General features: G+C 41.3%; 1 protein-coding gene across 1 annotated transcript; it reads right to left on the reverse strand.

Moving 5' to 3' along the window:
- Positions 1 to 605: 605 nt before the first annotated feature.
- On the reverse strand, positions 606 to 22,102 carry LOC137296376 (protein SSUH2 homolog). The gene is made up of 12 exons (XM_067828158.1): positions 21,783 to 22,102; positions 11,941 to 12,158; positions 11,295 to 11,361; positions 9,954 to 10,083; positions 9,423 to 9,483; positions 9,014 to 9,141; positions 8,510 to 8,572; positions 7,844 to 7,947; positions 7,447 to 7,539; positions 6,720 to 6,822; positions 6,146 to 6,250; positions 606 to 2,318 (listed from the first exon to the last, which is right to left on the reverse strand). The coding sequence occupies exons 1-12, from the start codon at positions 21,794 to 21,796 to the stop codon at positions 2,172 to 2,174; spliced, it is 1,233 nt and encodes a 410-aa protein (XP_067684259.1). The 5' UTR covers positions 21,797 to 22,102; the 3' UTR covers positions 606 to 2,171.
- Positions 22,103 to 22,141: the final 39 nt, after the last annotated feature.

Below are 22,141 nucleotides of genomic sequence, written 5' to 3' on the forward strand. Positions count from 1 at the left end.
AACTGGATCAGGAGGCTGAAGATCATGTGCCATATGTTTAAGAATCATATCCCAATGTGTAACTCCAACCACCACCCACACCCCTCCAGTGTTTCATGTCCCTAGATTATACTAAACAATGATTCTGTTCCGATGGAGACTGCTTCGATGTGTTTTCAGAAAACAACAGTAACCCATGCTTGCAAGAGCGACTAATAACATCGGGGGGTTAACGCTGTTTTCAGCATGATTCCAGATACATGGCAGCAATCTGTAAATAATCGAATCTGGACACGAAAATCCAGTATAAACAGCTTGAGCGTCCACTTACACAGCTGGGATACTATGACGTGTCCATAAATGACGTGTCGCCTCTTGACCATGACAATCGAGGCTTTGAGATGCTCCCTTTGTTGCTCAGATTTCTCGTCTTTTCACGTTAGTATCTCCCGTTATCAATTGCCGACCAACCGACTGCTAGATTAGGGTCGCATGTTATGAGCGGATTATTGCCCTCAGTTGTGATAAACAATGATATACATTGCCCACAAACATTTCCCACTGATTCCCTCGTTAACTTAGTGTTGTGGTAAAAATCTATCTAGTTTCACAAGAACTAGGGGATGTGTTGGAAAGACAAGCGTTTTATTGATCACATATAAAAATGCATGTAACTTGTTATATATACCATTAAATGGTTGGACATATTTCTCACGACTGTGCACAGACGTAAGTACGCTCTGGCATACATTGAGTACTTTGGGCCAAATTGCGGTATAATACATAAACATAGCAACGTTGATACAGTGAGTTCACGAAGACAGAATTTGACATTAACCAATGACAAGAAGTACAATTTGCGGAACGACTGATTAATGGCACACTGCCATCGACATATAGAATCAGAGCTATTTTTATTTTTATTGTTGGAAATGACGGTAATATACGAAGAAATGAAAGGATAGCTCCTTAAAGGTCAGTTAGTGAGATATACAAGAGTGTACTGTACAAAACAAAGCCAATGCTAGGCATATATCTATCACAAAGTATCAGGTACAGGTTTCTTATTAAATGCTGCTTAGATGCAAAAGAACATGGGCCCCTTATACAATCTTTATACTCAGTGTGGGAGATAGTTTCCCAATGTTGCTAGCTAGTCTGGATAATTATGCCTGAAAGTTACTAGCCCACAAAAAAGTTTACTAGCACGAATTTGAGTGTAGAAAGTAAGAAAAAGATTACAGAAATAGATGTGAATAAGATATTGTCGACATGACACAGGTTCATCATTAAACTGCTGACAGTTTTCATCAGGTCATGATCCTCCATGATTTAAAAGTGTATAATAACGTAACAGGTCGGAGAATGTGAATGTTCAAGGTGTTTTTCCCAGCGCGTATGCATATGTGGTGTGCTGGATCATATTGGTATGGCTGTCTGTAAGGGATTTGGGGGTGGCGAGTCTCTGTGGTGTGCTATTGTGGTCTGTGTGCCTCTCCAGGATGTTGGTTTGCGGAAGCCCAGGAGCGTGTTGATCTGGTGGATCTTTTAAGGATGTTGGTCTGGTGTGGCTCTTGGGGATGTTGATCTGGTGTGGCTCAAGGGGTTGTTGGTCGGGTGTGGCTCTAGAGGATGCTGACCTGGTGTGGCCCAAGAGGATGTTGGTCGGGTGTGGCTCTAGAGGATGCTGACCTGGTGTGGCTCAAGAGGATGTTGGTCGGGTGTGGCTCTAGGGGATGTTGATCTGGTGTGGCTCAAGGGGATGTTGGTCGGGTGTGGCTCTTGAGGATGTGCACCTGGTGTGGCTGTAGAGGATGTTGGTCTGGTGTGGCTGTAGAGGATGTTGATCTGGTGTGGCTCTAGAATATGTTCGTTGGGTGTGGTTTTGGAGGATATCGATCTGGCAGGTCTCATAAAGATATTGGACTGCTGTGATTCAAGAGGATGTTTGTCTGGAGTTGACCATGAGGATGTTGATCTTAAGTTACTCTAGAGGATGTTAGTCTTGAGTTGCTCTCGAGGATGATGGCCTGGTGTTGCGCCAGAGAATGCTGGTCTGGTGTCTCTGGAGGATGGTGGTCTGGTGTGTCGCAAGGATGATAGTCTGATGAGTCTCTGGGGAATGTTGGTCAGGTGTATATCTGGAGCTTGTCCGCGGACATCTCCAAGGGTTGGCGGTTTGATCTGTTTCTCTAGAGGATGTTGCAGCCCCAGCAGCAGGTCTGTGGGTATTTAGGGGCGTAAACCTTGTTCTCAAAACCATAGATGAAGAAGTCCGAATCCGACTCCTTCCAGTGGAAGAAGGCCTGTGTGACGGGCACAATCCGTACTTGGTGGCGCTGCAAATACAACGTTTGGTGAAAGTATCTGGAATGTCTATACTCACTCAGACGCATTCGGTTCTATTTATATGGCAACATGATTACATGGTACAGCAACAAAGTAAGATAGGTACCAGGACTACTAAATAGCATTATTCAAAGCGGCATCATACCCAACTCGGTCACGCAACAGGAGAGTGTACGAGATCATAACCTGGTCTACCTAGCATTCAGTCAGATGGCTCCACACCACTATCACCCAGTAGGAGAATGTATGAGACCATAACTTGGTCTACCTAGCATTCAGTCAGATGGCTCCACACCACTATCACCCAGTAGGAGAATGTATGAGACCATAACTTGGTCTACCTAGCATTCAGTCAGATGGCTCCACACCACTATCACCCAGTAGGAGAATGTATGAGACCATAACTTGGTCTACCTAGCATTCAGTCAGATGGCTCCACACCACTATCACCCAGTAGGAGAATGTATGAGACCATAACTTGGTCTACCTAGCATGCAGTCAGATGGCTCCACACCACTATCACCCAGTAGGAGAATGTATGAGACCATAACTTGGTCTACCTAGCATTCAGTCAGATGGCTCCACACCACTATCACCCAGTAGGAGAATGTATGAGACCATAACTTGGTCTACCTAGCATTCAGTCAGATGGCTCCACACCACTATCACCCAGTAGGAGAATGTATGAGACCATAACTTGGTCTACCTAGCATTCAGTCAGATGGCTCCACACCACTATCACCCAGTAGGAGAATGTATGAGACCATAACTTGGTCTACCTAGCATTCAGTCAGATGGCTCCACACCACTATCACCCAGTAGGAGAATGTATGAGACCATAACTTGGTCTACCTAGCATGCAGTCAGATGGCTCCACACCACTATCACCCAGTAGGAGAATGTATGAGACCATAACTTGGTCTACCTAGCATTCAGTCAGATGGCTCCACACCACTATCACCCAGTAGGAGAATGTATGAGATCATAACTTGGTCTACCTAGCATTCAGTCAGATGGCTCCACACCACTATCACCCAGTAGGAGAATGTATGAGACCATAACTTGGTCTACCTAGCATTCAGTCAGATGGCCCACTGGGTATGATTGGTTTTATGTTGTTGGTTAGTACTGTACCATCCACACCACTATCACGCAAATGAAACTCCATCCACAGAAAGCGAACACTTGACCCATTAGACTAACCCCTTGCATCACAAGAACTTCTGATAAAGAATCAATGTTTGTTTAAAGAGGGACGGTAACAAGAACTTCTGATAAAGAATCAATGTTTGGTTACAGAGGGATGGTATGTGGCATGGCACGCATAGGTTATTGGTTTGGTTTGGATTGTGCACTTGGTTTACTTTTGGATTCAGGGCAGTGGGGTAGTGTATTTTTTTACACTATTTCCATCTTTTGAAGTTCCATTTTTCATCTTGTGTGAGTTGTCATAGATCAAGTTTGCATCAGAGGTTATTGTTGTGCTACTGCTGAGGAAGTATTAAAACAGATGCAGACATACACATGTATAGGTTATAATACAACACGTATAATATATCGAATTTGCAACATATGCCTACCTACAAAATGTCATATACACACACATACACATACAGATGTAGCAGTGATGAAATATCTGGGTTTGAACCCTTGATACATCATGAGCTTATTCAATATTTTATTACTGTCTCAATTGTATTTTTAGGAATGTCATTATGTTGTGGTTGAGGTCATTTTAATATATGTTATAAAATGCAAATAAAAAATGTATATAAAGAAAATGGGCTACAAAAAAGGTTTTAGGTGGCAGTATTCTTTTAAATTATTAAGTTCATTTGTGGTGAAGGAGTTCATCAATTATCTTGATGGAAAAGGTAGCAAAAGAAATGCATTTATTTTGAGATCACTGTATATAGTGAAGGCTGTCAGTCAAAGATCATAGTTCAAGGGGTTGTCATGTCAGGTCATGACACTGGAAATTGTTTATCACGTGGTCAGCTATGCTCATTTCTGATTGGTTGATGAGCCAATAGTTGGTTCTGCATGTTGCACCTGAACAATTAACCTTCACTTCACATTGGGACACAGAGATAGACAGGTGAGCCATTTTTTGTGTTGGCATGACATGTTCTAAGTGCTTGTTGGTGCGAGTAGAGCAGGTATTATAATTCAATTCTTAGTGGAATATTATTGCATCTTTAGCTGTAATTGTATTACAACTTTTTGTAGTTAATAAGTTAACATTTGATTTTGCTTTGAATAAGCTTTAGCATCAGCGTTATAAACTTAGTTACTGTTTAAATGAAATAGTGCTACTTTATTGTACAGTTTTCTGCACTTTACTGGTCCCAAGGGTGATTTGTGACTGAATGAATTTTTCTGCTGTTTGTGTACTGCAGACGGTAGCGTGTATGCCATGCGGTCATGGAAGGCAAGGGCGTCGCCATGTGCTCGCTAGGCTGTGTTACTTTTCTTTTATTCTTTGTATGTATTGGGAGACTATATATCATGTAATATTTGAAATGGGCATTTGTATCTTAAGGCATTTGTATCTTAAGAAATGAAATGAAGTACATTGTAACCTAAATGTGCATGAATCTGTAATGCCTGTTCTAAGTTGATCTTGAACTTAAATGTGATATGTTGAAATGTAAGAATTCCCTAAATGTTCCAGGGCATTGAATACTAGCGGCTTACGCTGGATCACCAGAACTAGAATAAAAGGCTTGAACCCCATACAGCCTCCATCGTCATTTCCCGGCGAATAGAGCTATTACACAGATATATTGCATGCACATACATATATAATGTATTCAGTTGTCAGTGATCAATGTAGTGGGTTCCCAAACAATAAATGAAAAGACGACCAGAAGGCATGAAAACTTGCAAAGTTACAATTTGAATATGCGATAAATTAGAAATTTCATAATAAAGGTTAAGAGCTTGGTTTAGTCATGTTTCTATTAAATTTGTAAAGGAGTGATTTGGTCATCATGACAAAAACATTCAAAGGATAATTATGTTTACCCTTTAAGCCAAACAATATATGCTCCTCACCGAAGGTGATTCTACCTTCTATATAATTTCTAAGCCATTCTGATAGCTTTTCCCAATATCAACAATATTTAACATTTACATATGATATGTGAAATCGTTTCATTTGGTTTGTTACATAAACTACATGCTGCTGATGGAATATAACAAATCTTGAATAAATGACTGTTTGTACTCAGAATTTTGTGCAAAACATTCAACTGAAAACATCTTAATTCACTACTTGGAGTGCATCCTTTCACCATTAGAATATAGTGTATCCATTTTGAATCCGTATATGTTTTCCCAAGGTAGTTTTCTCACTTTTTTGTAGTTCTTAAGTAAAATTAGACTCATGCAGAATTTTATAAAGAACCTTGCATTCAGATTTACTGTGTATTTTTGATATGTTAAATGGCAATATTGGTCCATAAGACATTTTCATTAAGTCATTTCTATTAAAGTTTCGTAAATACCTCAACATAGATTGTCCAATTCCTTGATAGGTCACGAAATTGGCTCTAATTCTATACTTTTCAAACGAATTCATCAAACTCATATATTTTACCATGTTCATTAATAAAATCATTCATAAATGTTACACCCTTTTTTTAATGGGCTTACCATAATATTTGTATAGAATTGTTACGCCAAACTGATTTGTTCATAATGTCTTCAACAGTTTGTTTCGTGTCGAAACAGTTCAAATATGTGCTCCATAGAAGCCCAAGGATGTGCCCTTTCCCTAAATTCCAATAAATCCTGGCAACTGGTTTGACGGTACCTGCATCAGTATGCGTTCTGTTGGGAAGGCCCCCGCGTGAGATCCCACGATAGTCTTGGAAGCGTTGTTGATTTCCTGATCCGGAAAGTGGTTTATTGGAAACACCTTGAAATGCATAGAAATTGAAAGAATGTATAAGTTGTCAATTTTCAGTTAATACTTGTTAACTGATGCTTGTGCATCTCATTTTAGTTGTGATACTTAACATGTAAAGTTTTGAGTCCATATATTACGTTCTTTTACTGTCTATAAGTTCTATTGGTTTGGTGAGTTCAACATCTTGAAAACTATTGGTCATGGAACATTTTGAATATGTGGTATTACCAACACCGTATGGAAGATATAACATGTCATAGTGTCTGGAACAGGGTAGTTTTCGATATCTACTTCAAATGATTTCGAAGGATTCCAAATGTCAGCAAAAACAGTTGTATTTAACTAAACAAACAATATAGTACAGGGCAGCTTTTAGAACAAATCAGTTATTTCAGACGCTAACAACGCCCATCGCTCACCCCGCCCATTACATTGTTCTTGCCCCTCCTCCGCTATCTTGGTGAGTACAACTGCTTACCCTGGGGGCTGTCTCCTGGAAGGCCTGGTGACCGGTCACCTCCCGGATCAGGTGGTCCGGAAGCTCCGTCCTCTCCACGATGTGGTCATTGACGTGGTTCACCCTGGAAGTCGTTAGATGGTGAGTAGTTGGTGGAAGATTGGTTGGTTGTGCGAGTGACTGACTGAATGCGTAGGGTAGTTAGTGAGTAGGTGGTTGATTGGTTGAGTTAGTGACTGGCTGAGTGGGGTAGTTAGTGAGTTGGTGGTTGATTGGTTGGATCAGTGACTGGCTGAGTGGGGTAGTTAGTGAGTACGTGGTTGATTGGTTGGATCAGTGACTGGCTGAGTGGAGTAGTTAGTGAGTAGGCGGTTGATTGGTTGGATCAGTGACTGGCTGAATGAAGGGTTAGTGAGTAGGCGGTTGATTGGTTGGATCAGTGACTGGCTGAGTCGGGTAGTTAGTGAGTAGGTGGTTGATTGGTTGGATTACTGAAGATACAGGCCCTTTACGAAACATGAAAGATTACACCTTTGTCAAAGTGCTGACAGTGGAAACAGCCTTCCACTCATATTCGTGACTGTTTGAGCGATTGTGATACAGCACTATTTTTCCACTATTGCAGTAGATCGATATATATCCCTACACGCCAGTTATATGCCTCAGGAAAGGCACTAATGTCACGCGGGATTTAGAAGTTCACCCGTAAATCTCCCAACAACCATTGGTGTTGATGATCGGTGCCTACCATATTATACTCAGCTTGATGTAGCACTTCAGTCTGGTTTTGCCGTCACATAGCGGGCACGTGACGCGTCCGCAACCATGGCAGCGGTGACATCTGAAGGACAAGAGAATTGCATGTCCAATGTGCAAATAATCGGTTCAAATTTAGGTTAAATTAGAAAAGAGTTTGTTGTCTGTAATACAAAGTGGTTCATGCATCGGTTCCTTTTGCACAGTCAACTTCGGAGTGGGTAATTAACTAGTGCACTGCATTTCAGCAATCAGATAGCACCTTTCAAACATTTCCTATCAAATCTTTTTGTCCCCTTGGAAACACCAATTGTGATCCTTACACAGCCTCTGAGAGAGGAAACCACAAGAAATAGTGAAAAATATCAAAAAGGTCCCACTCAACTCACGTCCTCATTCCTCTGCCGTTGCAGCTGGTGCAGCTGCGGTCCACCCAGTCGCCGTCGATATACTGCCTCGAACACCCACGACCATTACAAAACGTGCATTGTTCCTGTAACGACATCGACGATAAAGATATTTACAACAGTGTAGTAACGACATCGACCACGTTTACTGCAGTTAATTAGCGACATTGACCACTGGGACACCACAATTAAATAATGACATCAACAACGGGGACATTTATTACAGTTAAATAACGACGTTGACCACAGAGATATCTACTACAGTTAAATAACGACGTTGACCACAGAGACATCTACAACAGTTAAATAACGACATTGACATTACACATTAATGTGTACGTGACTATCACAGGTAGATCAGGTATAAACCCCAGCCCGGGCTACTGGCTGACAAGGAACCTTATCAGTCATTAACACAGCACATCCGGGCAGAGGATTAGCTATAGATGACAGGAGCAAAGGGATAGCATCCGTGTCTAGCGAAGTACCCTATCTAACAATGCTCAGGCGATATTTATTTGTTTAACGTATTACCTATTGATATTAAGAAATTATACATCTTCATTCATTCAATAAATCTAGACCAGTTCACACTTACATGGAATATGAGAGATGTATTACGGGGTCTGAATGAGACAAATAACCTACCCTCCCCAAACCGAAGCACTTGTTACACTGGATCCATCCAGAGGCACAGCAGTTGTGACAAGCCTGCAACAACACAGAACAAGTTGTAACTTTGGGTCACTTTTACAAAGGACGCCCGGATCAACACGTGACTTATTCAGATCTGCTGTGTAGGGAGCTGAGTGTAAATCCGGAAGTGCAGTTTCCGATGCACATTTCCTCCGCTAATGGCCCTCATTCACCATAATACCCATTCGCTTACTTTATGTAACCGACGGAAGGAACATTTACGTAACTGACATCCAACAATTTGAGCTCGCCTCTTTGTACACCCCTCAAGTCTAGATTTTCTGAACGTTTTATGTCCTTTTCAGATGTAGAGAGGTAACATTTATTAGAAAGAGTTTTTCAGTATTTTTCTAAATTTCTTGCACTTCAATTGGTCTCGGAAGCTTTGCGAGATATCTCCTCTGCTCTTACCTACCTTGATGCTTTGTGGGATACCATCAACTCCCAGTTACCTACCTTGACAGATGCTGTGTGTGGTACCTCCAGATCCATCTTGCCGTCTTGGAACATTGTGGGGCCGGGGCTAGGGGTGATGTCCCATGGCCCGGGGGCGGGACCATTTGCTGGGGTGTCTAAAATCTGACCTGTGCAAGAGTCGTGGCGTTGATGTCAGTATTACTACAACCCTAATAGCGATGAATAAAGGCGTGATATCAGCGAAACGAACAGGGAATCATAAGACTTGGCCTGACACCGCCCGTCCCTTCCCAGCAACTGGACATCCAGGAGATTACCCACATAGGGAACATCTTCATGTGACGAGCGAATGATTTTCAACTTTGCCTCTAAATCGCCAAATTCCTGTATGAAATGTGGTGTGTACTCTTATCAGAGAACCATGAACAAATCATAACCTGGTACTCACCACAAAATGGCTCAAAGGCCCAAGAAGTTGACCGCGACTCACAGAATGTCTCAAGGGTGTACTGGAAGAGGAAACAAGAACTGAGTGAGTGAGGGAGGGAGGGAGTGAGGGAGGTAGGTAGGTAGGTAGGTGTATTTGTGAACAAGCACGTGCCTGGCGAGCGACGATCCATGTCAGGTCACACGATCTATCAGGTAAGACGGAGGTAAAAGCCACTATTCAAAGGGCACATGTCATTCTAGCTACCTAATCCTCCGTATTTCACCAGTCCCATCCAAGCTGACTAAGCAAACCAGCTGAATATTAGATGAAGAAATCACATGGGAGTTTCAGGTGAATATAAGCTGCTCGTCAGAAGAGACTGCCTGCAGGATTGGGAGGTCTGGCTCGGGGTTTGCATGTCATATTACATCAATATCGATCACTGTTTCTTTGGTCCATACTCCATTATTTGCAGACCAGTGATAGGTTGCTGCTGTGCAATCTGACCATAAAAAGACATTCTTTGACGTGAAACAAAGACGGTCGTACATGGAAAGCATTGGTAGGCTGCAGCTGGGTGAACTTCATCGTCTCGGCAGCTCCCTTCCCGTAACAGCAGTGCTGCGCCACATACATCAGCAGCGCTTCACGTGCCTGGTCTTCATTCAGTACGTCCACCCTGAAGAAAAATCAGGTCATCAGTGAATATACCCCAACACCCTGGCCGACTTAAAGGGCAGGTGCCCGTTCGCCGCTTTCACCCTGAAGAAAAATCAGGTCATCAGTGAATATACCCCAACACCCTGGCCGACTTAAAGGGCAGGTGCCCGTTCTCCGCTTTCACTCTGAAGGAGAATAAGGTCATCAGAGAATATACCACGACAACAGGGCCTATTTAAAGACAGGTGCCCGTTTACCGCTTTCACCCTGAAGGAGAATAAGGTCATCAGAGAATATACCACGACACTAGGACCTACTTAAAGACATGTGCCCGCTCACCGCTTTCACCCTGAAGGAGAATAAGGTCATCAGAGAATATACCACGACACCAGGACCTACTTAAAGACAGGTGCCCGTTCACCGCTTTCACCCTGAAGGAGAATAAGGTCATCAGAGAACATACCCAATACAAGGCCACCCATCCCGTGATCTACCGAGCCACAGGTTTCCTTTCACCACATCAGCTGAAGGAGAATCAAGTCACCAATGAATATACTCCCGAACCCTGTGATCTACCAAACGACAGGTCTTTATTCATCACGTCCGTCAGTGAATATATCAACTCGATCTACCAAATGGCAGGTCCTCGTTCAGCACGTTTACCCTCACTGAATGTACACCGACACCCCCTGATCTAAGCTAAGAAAGGTGCCCATTCACCAGTACATTCTGAAAAAGCACCAGCGATTTTACCAAGAATAGTCTTATACAGCACGACATGGAAATACACAGATATAGACTGCACAATAGGTGTGAGTACAAAGCATATCGCTTGTAGCCATACACAAACGTTATGGTATTTCCTGTTGAACAGACAGAGATTTATTGACATGTAGCGTTCACTTCGGAATGTGATAAGGAGCCAAACAATATTTCTTGGGAGATCCGGGTGTGTTTTTCAGGATAATGAAAGGTTTTACTAATATATCCCTGCACTCACAACCCCACCGTGAGATATCAGGTGGTCTGCTCTGAGTGAGTAAGTGAGAGTAGTTTTACTTCTCTTGTAGCAATATTCCAGCAATATCACGGAGGGGGAGAACAGTAAGGGGCTTCACACATTGTACTCATATAGGGTATCGAATTCCAATCTTCGGAGTGACGAGCGGACGCTTGAGCCACTACACTACCCCACGGCCCCAGGTCTGCATGGAAGAGGTGATGACATACCCCTTGATCTCCGGTCTTTCCGCTGGGGGCTGGACTGACTCATCATACGACGGGGGAGGAAGACAACCTGGAATAAAAGAAGTTGGTTCTGTCACAGTAGAATGAACACCTAAACTATCACTATATGTGCTACAAGTACCAACAATTTAACTGTTCACGATTTGATGTTATAGCGCAATGTGACGAAGATAATCGGATCAAAGTCAACCCTTACAGTTGCAAACACACAATGTGTTTACAGAGCGGTCACATGTAACATGTGCTATATATGGGATGACACATTTGAAGCAGTAAGATTCTAGAACCATTGCAGGGTTGAATCCAATGCGGGATTCGAACCCTCACCCGTAAAATGTGGCACACAATCGCAAGCACAGCCATGACAGCAAAAACTCTTTAACGTCCTGGAATCTGCATGTACTTCCTCGGGAAACTGTTATCTCCAATATAACACATGTTGAACCCTTAAAATAATATTTTATTATTACCCGTCGTTTAAAAACAAATCAAATATCAGTTTAGCCACAGTGTTAATCAAGATTGAAAGTAGTTCCGGCATTACTACTATATTTGCCTCTTGAAAAGATTTAGTTAACAAATGTCAGTCAAATATTGTATTTGGAACTAATTTCATAACAAGACTTACTGCCCGAGAAGCCGACACCTTCGTACCCCCCTACGTTGTCCATCTCACTGAGGGAGGGGGCGGAAGGGGTGGGAGCTGCCTGTCCTCCTGGAAGCGTGCCTGGCTGGCCCTTCTCGTTAGGATTCATTGCTCCGTAGTTCGACGGCTGAGCCAGGGGCGGTTGTCCTTGCCCTGGAACTGCACCCACAGCACCGGCTGGGGATACGCCACCTGGGTATCTGTAGAAAACATGATTGTAATTGTTTCTGCATCTTTTGAACCATTGGTTTTGTTTTTCTATCAGTGGGATAATCATGTAATAAATATAACGGATTGATATGGTGCCCGGTGTCTCGAAGCTGTTCAACGGCGCATCACAAAGTCATCTGGATACCCTTACACCGGATAAGACAAGCTGCTTGTGAGCCGCAATAAAATTAATGATCACATGACTTATCCCGTTGGGTTTTTCATTTTTCTGCTGGGTGAACAGAGACAAGTTTGAACAAACTCAGTTGCGAAACCATATCGCTGTGGGGCAGGACTGAATTCCTGTAGAAACTTTCAGGACTTACTTAACTTGGACTGATTTGTGACCTATGCACACGACCAGATCAGTGGATATACGCGTCTCTCACCTATCACACTTACCGACCTTAACGTTAAATCGTAATACCTCTTGGCATGCAGTGGAAATATAGTTCCTACACGCATCGTCATTACAAGGCGTATGTGTTCCCTCCGGCGTTGTATTTCCATGACGTGAGTCCATTGTCATGTTTGATGTCGTCAACACTTCGTGTCGTGCATACATTCATCTCATGTCACGAGACAATCTTGAAGATTAGAATCAGTCCTTCAAGGTCAGTGTGACTGAGGGATTTTATGACTTCACGTTGATCTTGTATTTATTCTCTAAATTGTCAGTAGAACACCACTTTGCTATAATGGAACTTCCTGATTTCTCCCTATCGTATTCCATGAGAATAGAACAATGTACACGTATGATAAAACGTCTGTCAACCACTGTGTGAAGGCCATAAGATGCTATTTTATGAATGACATTTACGTGTGTTATCTTAGCATGCCTGTATTTGCTCATGATAGGCCTATCAACATGGGCTAGTGATATTCAGGTTGTTGATAAATTCACTTGGACTTAGTTCAATCACATATTTGCCCTGAAAAAGAATTCCAACTTGGCTGCAATTCTCGAGTCCCGCGTTTGTCGGCCGAGGGGTGCGCTAGGGAGAGATTAGTTCAGAAAATAGAAATGTGACCAAAAGCGACTTTGAGGGGAACAGAACATGGCTTTATGCAAATTAGTATTACAAAGGGAGTTTTGTACATGCCCATTTTGAAACTAAACTTAACGTAATCATGAACTATAGCTTACGTAAAAAATACTGTTAAGACTGAAACTATTCAGGATGTAGCTACCATGGAGTCTCACAGTCACTATGAAAAGAATCTGGTAAGAGGGTCATCTCAAACGCAAAGCCAGGACGGGTGTAGCAGACCGTAGTCGGGGTCGGGCTGGAGATATCCTTTAGGGGAATGAAATTAGGGGAGCAAACGGCATGTCATAACAATAATTACCAATCATGTATAGCCAGTCGTTTAGATCATGGGGTGGTCGTTCAGTACGATGCCAGATTTAAGCGGTTCTATGGGCATCGTGTTCTTTTATACATTTCAACATATGAAAGAAAACATTTAAGGTTTTAGTCTATAGATGAGATATATTCAACGCACGTGAAAAGCATAAAATATCTTTGAGATGATCCCTTGTGATTGTAGGCAGCATATGCATTTCATGCCAGATGAGTCGACGGCCCTCTTCATACCTGGTTGAGAGACATAACTGCCATAGTCTGATCTATTGTTTTCAGCAGATATTCGCATTTTCAAAGGGTTTTTCCCGATTTTACGCGTAAACATCTGTTCTGGATATCCTATCACGCATCCCACTGAACGCCCAGGTAGGCCGATGTGGGTTATCTCTACATGAAATTTGCAATTTCGTAAATTGCAGGGATGTAGAATAACAGCCTAAAACAGTCTTTTTTCAACTTCCGACAGTACTTTAGTGCAGCGAACCTACTTGTTTATCAATACACCTAGTGTTTTATAAGAGGCCCGGGTTTTTTTTTAATTAGTGAGTAAGATCGGAATAGCGCCGCTTTGAACATTGTACGCCTTATAATGAGGTGTCAGCTGGGTATGGCAGGAGGTCCCACGTGATAAAGAGGCGGGAATGGGGAGTGAGTGAGGACAAGGTCGGGCAGACGGACGGAGGACTACAGGACATTCTATTCGTTCACCGATAGATGGACTCTCGATAACTCCAGGACGTTAGGGACGTTCATCAGTCTCTAAGCAAATCGTGTGAGTTACTGAAATCTGATTTTGGCAACTTTATATGTATAAAATTCAGTAAGTTGATATTTGCAACTGATAAAGATACTATCCTGATATGTGCATAGATCCCACCAGCGGGTTCATCGTACTATAAGACTCACGCAAGATATAGCCTCGATAATGTAGATCAGCTTTTAGTATCTAATTTGTCTGAGTTTAGAGATTCCCATGTTGTACTGTGTGGCGACATGAACGCGCGTACTGGGGAGAGTAACAAGCCCCAAGTGACGTGGTGATGATAGAAACGTCACTAACATACTTGAGGAGGAGGAGGATATCCCTGGTGGGGATCGTAAATCACATGATAAAGTCATAAATAGATTCGGACAAATTTTGCTGGACATGTGTTATGCATTTCAGTTATTTATTGTCAATGGTAGAGTGTTTGGAGATGAACAGGGTGAATATACTTTTGTCAATGGTAGAGTATTCGGAGATGAACAAGGTGAATATACTTTTGTCAATAGTTGCGTGTTTGGAGATGAACAGGGTGAATATACTTTTGTCATTGGTGGAGTGTTTGGAGATGAACAGGGTGAATATACTTTTGTCAATAGTTGCGTGTTTGGAGATGAACAGGGTGAATATGCTTTTGTCAATGGTAGAGTGTTTGGAGATGAACAAGGTGAATATACTTTTGTCATTGGTAGAGTGTTTGGAGATGAAGATGGTGAATATACTTTTGTCAATGGTAGAGTATTCGGAGATGAACAGGGTGAATATACTTTTGTCAATGGTAGAGTATTCGGAGATGAACAAGGTGAATATACTTTTGTCAATAGTTGCGTGTTTGGAGATGAACAGGGTGAATATACTTTTGTCATTGGTAGAGTCTTTGGAGATGAACAGGGTGAATATACTTTTGTCAATGGTAGCGTGTTTGGAGATGAACAAGGTGAATATACTTTTGTCAATGGTGGAGTGTTTGGAGATGAACAAGGTGAATATACTTTTGTCAATAGTTGCGTGTTTGGAGATGAACAGGGTGAATATGCTTTTGTCAATGGTAGCATGTTTGGAGATGAACAGGGTGAATATACTTTTGTCATTGGTAGAGTCTTTGGAGATGAAGAGGGTGAATATACTTTTGTCAGAGGTAGCATGTTTGGAGATGAAGAGGATGAATATACTTTTGTCAATGGTAGAGTGTTTGGAGATGAACAAGGTGAACATACTTTTGTCAATGGTTGCGTGTTTGGAGATGAACAGGGTGAATATGCTTTTGTCAATGGTAGCGTGTTTGGAGATGAACAGGGTGAATATACTTTTGTCAATGGTAGAGTGTTCGGAGATGAACAAGGTGAATATACTTTTGTCAATAGTTGCGTGTTTGGAGATGAACAGGGTGAATATGCTTTTGTCAATGGTAGAGTGTTTGGAGATGAACAGGGTGAATATACTTTTGTCATTGGTAGAGTGTTTGGAGATGAACAAGGTGAATATACTTTTGTCAATGGTAGAGTGTTCGGAGATGAACAGGGTGAATATACTTTTGTCAATGGTAGAGTGTTTGGAGATGAACAAGGTGAATATACTTTTGTCAATGGTAGAGTGTTCGGAGATGAAGAGGGTGAATATACTTTTGTCAGTGGTAGAGTGTTTGGAGATGAACAGGGTGAATATACGTTTGTCCATGGTAGAGTGTTTGGAGATGAACAGGGTGTATATACTTTTGTCCATGGTAGAGCGTTTGGAGATGAACAGGGTGAATATACTTTTGTCAGTGGTAGAGTGTTTGGAGATGAACAAGGTGAATATACTTTTGTCGGACAGCATGACTGAAGTGTTAATGATTATTTCCTCTGTTCTAGTGATCTCTTTGAATATATAAGTATGTTCAATATAGGTGACCTATTAAGTTCCGATCATGTGCCTTTAGAGCTCAAATGCCAATTTCCTAATAGGAAACAAATTAAAGGTAAATCAACATCGGTGACGTCCACTAATGAAAAATTATGTGGAATGAGTCCTTATGTAAGACATTTTTAGAACATCTTCAAGAGATGACCACAGCTTGTTTTCAATCGGTGTTTGATAAACTTGACAGTAATATAGAACATGCTATTGATGATTTTGTAAGTATGGTTTTAGATTCTGCGAGCTGTATGAAGACACGTGTATCGTTCGCACCGTCGAGAAACATTCCACCCTTAAATACTGAGTGTAAGGTCGCACGGCGGGTTGCACGAAAATCTTTAAAGACGTTTAGACGTAAACGTACTGATACCAATAGAAAATTATATTGTAAAGAACGAAATACATACAGAAACTGCTGTAGAAGACTTAAATCGGACCAGAGTAAACGAAATGTCGATAAATTAACAAAGGCAACAAATAACCGACTTCATTTTGGAAACAGATCAGATATTTAAAAAGTCGACCATCACGAAAGAATGTAATTCCGAAAGCGGAATGGCTAAACCATTTTAAAAATGTATTTCATTATGATTTTGTTATAATGATTCTTTTGATGATTGTCCTTTGCAGGAGAGTGTAACACCAGATATCTTAACTGCTGATATGTCACACGTCGAATGACTTCCATTGGACTCACCCATAACAGTTAATGAAATATCAGAAGCGTTATTGCATTTGAAAAATGGAAAATCAGCTGGTCTTGACCTCGTTGTGGCGGAAATGCTTAAATGTTCAGAGTGTGTTATCATGCCCTTTTTGAATAAGTGTTTTAATAAATTGTTTGAGAATGGGATTTTTCCCCTTTGTTGGGCGCGATCAGCCATTGTACCCTTACATAAGAAAGATGATGTCACCAATCCAGATAATTATAGAGGAATTTCCCTGAGTATTTTAGGTAAAGTCTTTACATCTGTTCTAAATAACAGGCTGACCAAATGGTGATATGACAGATAAAATTCCCCAATCACAAACAGGCTTTGGGAAGAATTATTCAGCTTCTGGTCATATCTTTACACTATTTGCACTATCCTAGAAATGTCTATCCAGTTGCAAGCGTAAACTATACGTAGCTTTCGTTGATTTCCGTAAAGCATTTGATTATGTCAATCGTTCTAAATTGTGGTATTCTTTAAGTAATGCTGGTCTGAAAGGAAGAATGTATTCAGTTTTAAAAGCAATGTATACTAATGTGAAAGCTTGTGTACGTTGTAATGATGACAAGACTGATTTTGTCGACTGCCTCGTTGGCTTAAGACAAGGGTGTGTTGTGAGTCCAATTCTATTTTCCCTGTTTATCAACGAATTGTTCTACGATATTATGGCAAATACTAAGCATGGCATCCAAATGTTTCCAGATCTCTTAGAACCTTTTATTCTTTTATTTGCTGATCAGAATCTGTAGTTGGACTACAAACCATTCTGATCAGTTGGACTACAAACCCAGTTTCATATTATGGAACGGTATACTAAAACATGGGATTTATCTGTTAATCTAGATAAAACTAATATTGTTATGTTTAGAAAAGGTGGCCGGATATCTTCTAAAATACGGCGGTCCTTTAATAACCAACAACTTGTAATTGTCTCCGATCATTACACTTATCTTGGTATTAAGTTTACGTCTTTTATGAACCGGAAAACATCTGTTACTGATATATCACTGAAAGCTAAGAAAGCATCGATAAGTGTTTTATCTGCTTTGTGTAAAATTGGTGTGTTGACGCCCAGTATTTACTTTAAAATATTTGATTGTTAAATTCAGCCTATACTTTTGTATGGATCCGAGATTTGGGGATACCAGAGATATGAATGCATAGAAAAAATACATCTGATGGCCTGTAAGAAATTTTTAAATGCAGGATCCACCACACCGAATTGTATGGTGTACGGTGAATGTGGGAGGTACCCCCTATATATAAATGCTCATATTCGATGTATAAAATTCTGGTTTAAGATATTGAGTATGTAAGAACATAGATTACCAAAAAAGGCTTATAACATGCTTGTTCATTTGGACAACATTGGCAAAGAGACGTGGGCATCTCATGTAAGAAATCTCCTATTTGCACATGGTTATGGTTTTGTATGGTTAAGTCAGTCAGTTGGTGATGCAAGGTTGTTCTTAACTCAGTTTCGAGAGAGAAGTCTTGATATGTTTAATCAACAATGGTGTTCATTTACACTACTTCTTTTATCAATTGACCAGCATGTAATAATAAAGCTGTCGTGTTATATCAAATATATAATATTATATATACTATAAACATCCTTGACTTGACTTTGACATTCTATCCGTTCACCGTTAGCAGGATTCGAGATAAGTGCAGGACATAGTTTATGGCTAGGGGTAATGATGACTGTGGTGCATGTGCAATGTGAAAACGACCACCACCACCCTCCCCTCCCTCCCTCCACAGCATGTGTACAAAAAATAAGGAACGGCCCTCAACCTTGATGTCCGTTTAGTTGCACGTTATGGGACAAGGAAACGAAAGTAAAAGCATATTGTCAGTGTTTTGTTAAAGTGCGGGAAGTATTTTCTTAGTAAAGCTCTGGTTTTGTACATGCTGCTGCTGTATAGCCATTTTTTCCAGGTTTCCCCCCAAATATCATTGCGGTTTATCAGATTCAGTGGTGCAGGTCTCATACGTTGCCACAGATAAACACACGAGCACGGTTTTAATTGTTGTGGCAAAACAAACAAACAAAAAAAACCCCAGACATTGGTTTTTGCATACCCAAGTAAATCACCACATCGTCCTACCATAGATGTATTTTACATTTCAGTGACTTCTATGAACTTTAATATTAACATATATTTATATTTTACATACTTTTGGACAGACTGTAGTCTAGTACCTGCACATTGTATGATTCAGATATGTTTCCAATGAGATCTATAACGATAATTACAGAACTCTGGTCCAGTTTCGATGGACCCTGTGCCCATGTGCGACATATAACAAAGACGTGGTTATAAGCCTTGTCAGTGAGGCCCTGTGGCCACCGATAAGTCCGGTAACGACATATCTCGGTGTCGGGTCACATGCTACGTCCGGATAGGAGTGTTCGTAGGATGTGTCACGTCACAGGTGTCCAGATACAGTGACAGGTACATTTTCATTGTCCTCATTGCGGATGTCATACCATGCCGTGTAAATGTATACAGCTTGGCTGCAGTGGGATATGTAGCTTCAATGTCCTAAAGTCACACAGTCATATAAAGATTACATGCGGTGGCGAAGGAGACAGCTCGGCAGGTTCGATGGGGAAGGCGCATGGAGACTTCATATTTTTTAAATATCCCATTATATCTAATAGTTGTTCCCTTATTTGCGTCCACACGCCACAACATTTCATCGATCTACTGAAATATCTAGGTAACATCAGCACCATGAAATGCTCTCTTGTTGCTCACTGGCTATACGGTGGTAGGGACCATCAAGGTGTGATGTTCATATATCCCATTATATGCCTGTATATCAACAAGTCACGCCAATAACCGTGCATGTAAGTAACTGGTTAGACTAGGATCAGTACATCAATATTACCCCACGTCAAAAATGTTATATTGCATTTTATGTAAAATTACGTCAGTATGTCATACTGTATCATATGTAATAGTACGTCGACATGTAAAACTGTATCATTAATAATACTGCGTCAGCATATTACACTGTGGAGGATAAAATCCTACGTCAGCCTATACTGCGGTGCATATAATCCTACATGAGCATGTTATACTGTGATAGATATAATCCTACATGAGCATGTTATACTGTGATAGATATAATCCTACATGAGCATGTTATACTGTGATAGATATAATCCTACATTAGCATGTCATACTGTGATAGATATAATCCTACATGAGCATGTTATACTGTGATAGATATAATCCTACATTAGCATGTTATACGGTGGTCTACAAAATCCTACATCAGCGTGTTATAATTTGGCCTATATATTCCTACATAAGCATGTTATACGGCGGTCTATATAATCCTACATCAACATGGTATACGGTGGTCTATATACTCCTACATCAGCATGGTATACGGTGGTGTATATACTCCTACATCAGCATGGTATACGGAGGTCTATATACTCCTACATCAGCATGGTATACGGCGGTGGTCTATATACTTCTACATCAGCATGGTATACGGTGGTCTATATACTCCTACATCAGCATGGTATACGGAGGTCTATATACTCCTACATCAGCATGGTATACGGTGGTCTATATACTCCTACATCAGCATGGTATACGGTGGTCTACGGAGGTCTATATGCTCCTACATCAGCATGGTATACGGTGGTCTATATACTCCTACATCAGCATGGTATACGGTGGTCTACATACTCCTACATCAACATGGTATACGGTGGTCTATATACTCCTACATCAGCATGGTATACGGAGGTCTATATACTCCTACATCAGCATGGTATACGGTGGTCTATATACTCCTACATTAGCATGGTATACGATGGTCTATATACTCCTACATCAACATGGTATACGGTGGTCTACGGAGGTCTATATACTCCGACATCAGCATGGTATACGGAGGTCTATATACTCCTACATCAGCATGGTATACGGAGGTCTATATAATCCTACATCAGCATGGTATACGGTGGTCTATATACTCCTACATCAGCATGGTATACGGAGGTCTATATACTCCTACATCAGCATGGTATACGGAGGTCTATATACTCCTACATCAGCATGGTATACGGTGGTCTATATACTCCTACATCAGCATGGTATACGGTGGTCTATATACTCCTACATCAGCATGGTATACGGCGGTGGTCTATATACTCCTATATCAGCATGGTATACGGTGGTCTATATACTCCTACATCAGCATGGTATACGGCGGTCTACGGAGGTCTATATACTCCTACATCAGCATGGTATACGGTGGTCTATATACTCCTACATCAGCATGGTATACGGAGGTCTATATACTCCTACATCAGCATGGTATACGGTGGTCTATATACTCCTACATCAGCATGGTATACGGTGGTCTATATACTCCTACATCAGCATGGTATACGGCGGTCTACGGAGGTCTATATACTCCTACATCAGCATGGTATACGGAAGTCTATATACTCCTACATCAGCATGGTATACGGAGGTCTATATACTCCTACATCAACATGGTATACGGTGGTCTATATACTCCTACATCAGCATGGTATACTATGGTACATATAGTCCCACATACCGTTTAATCGGGCATGTTATCACAGTTGTCCTTCAAACATCATGTCTTGCACTAAGCAAATGATACTCCATTATACCTGTGCGTTAACGTTTTAAGTTACTGGGATTTCAATTTATACGATGCCTCCACGGATCATGTTTTGAAAGAGACAGGAGGTGTCATGAAGGACAGTAGGACATGATGTGACAACATGACAAGGCGAGTGACATGGTCTTCCACAATATTTGTAACCACCTGTCACATAGAGTCGTCACTGCTGCACGACTAAATACTCACTGACTAGTGTCCATGTTGGTAGCTTTCCCACTGTCAAGTTTCCAGACACGCTTGGGCTGTATGTATGCAAAGGGGGTGGGTTTTGCACACGGCCCGCTAAGTGCGATGTTGGAGACTTTGATCAGTGATGTTGACGTTGCTGGAAGTTGTGAAATCCATGGTGTTAATGTCCATTCAGAGATGCTGCGAGGAGCCCTGACATGTACAGTCTGGAGTAGGGGGGCGTGTGTCGAGTGGGCTTGTCACGAGGAGAAATAGTTGAATTTCGCGTCCACGGTTATATTACTTCCTTCTGGACATGAGGTGGAAACGAGGCTCATGGGTGTTTATATTTATACATGATGTAGCCTTCATACTGA

Source organism: Haliotis asinina, chromosome 9 (genome assembly GCF_037392515.1).
Source record: "Haliotis asinina isolate JCU_RB_2024 chromosome 9, JCU_Hal_asi_v2, whole genome shotgun sequence".
Lineage (NCBI taxonomy): Eukaryota > Metazoa > Mollusca > Gastropoda > Lepetellida > Haliotidae > Haliotis > Haliotis asinina.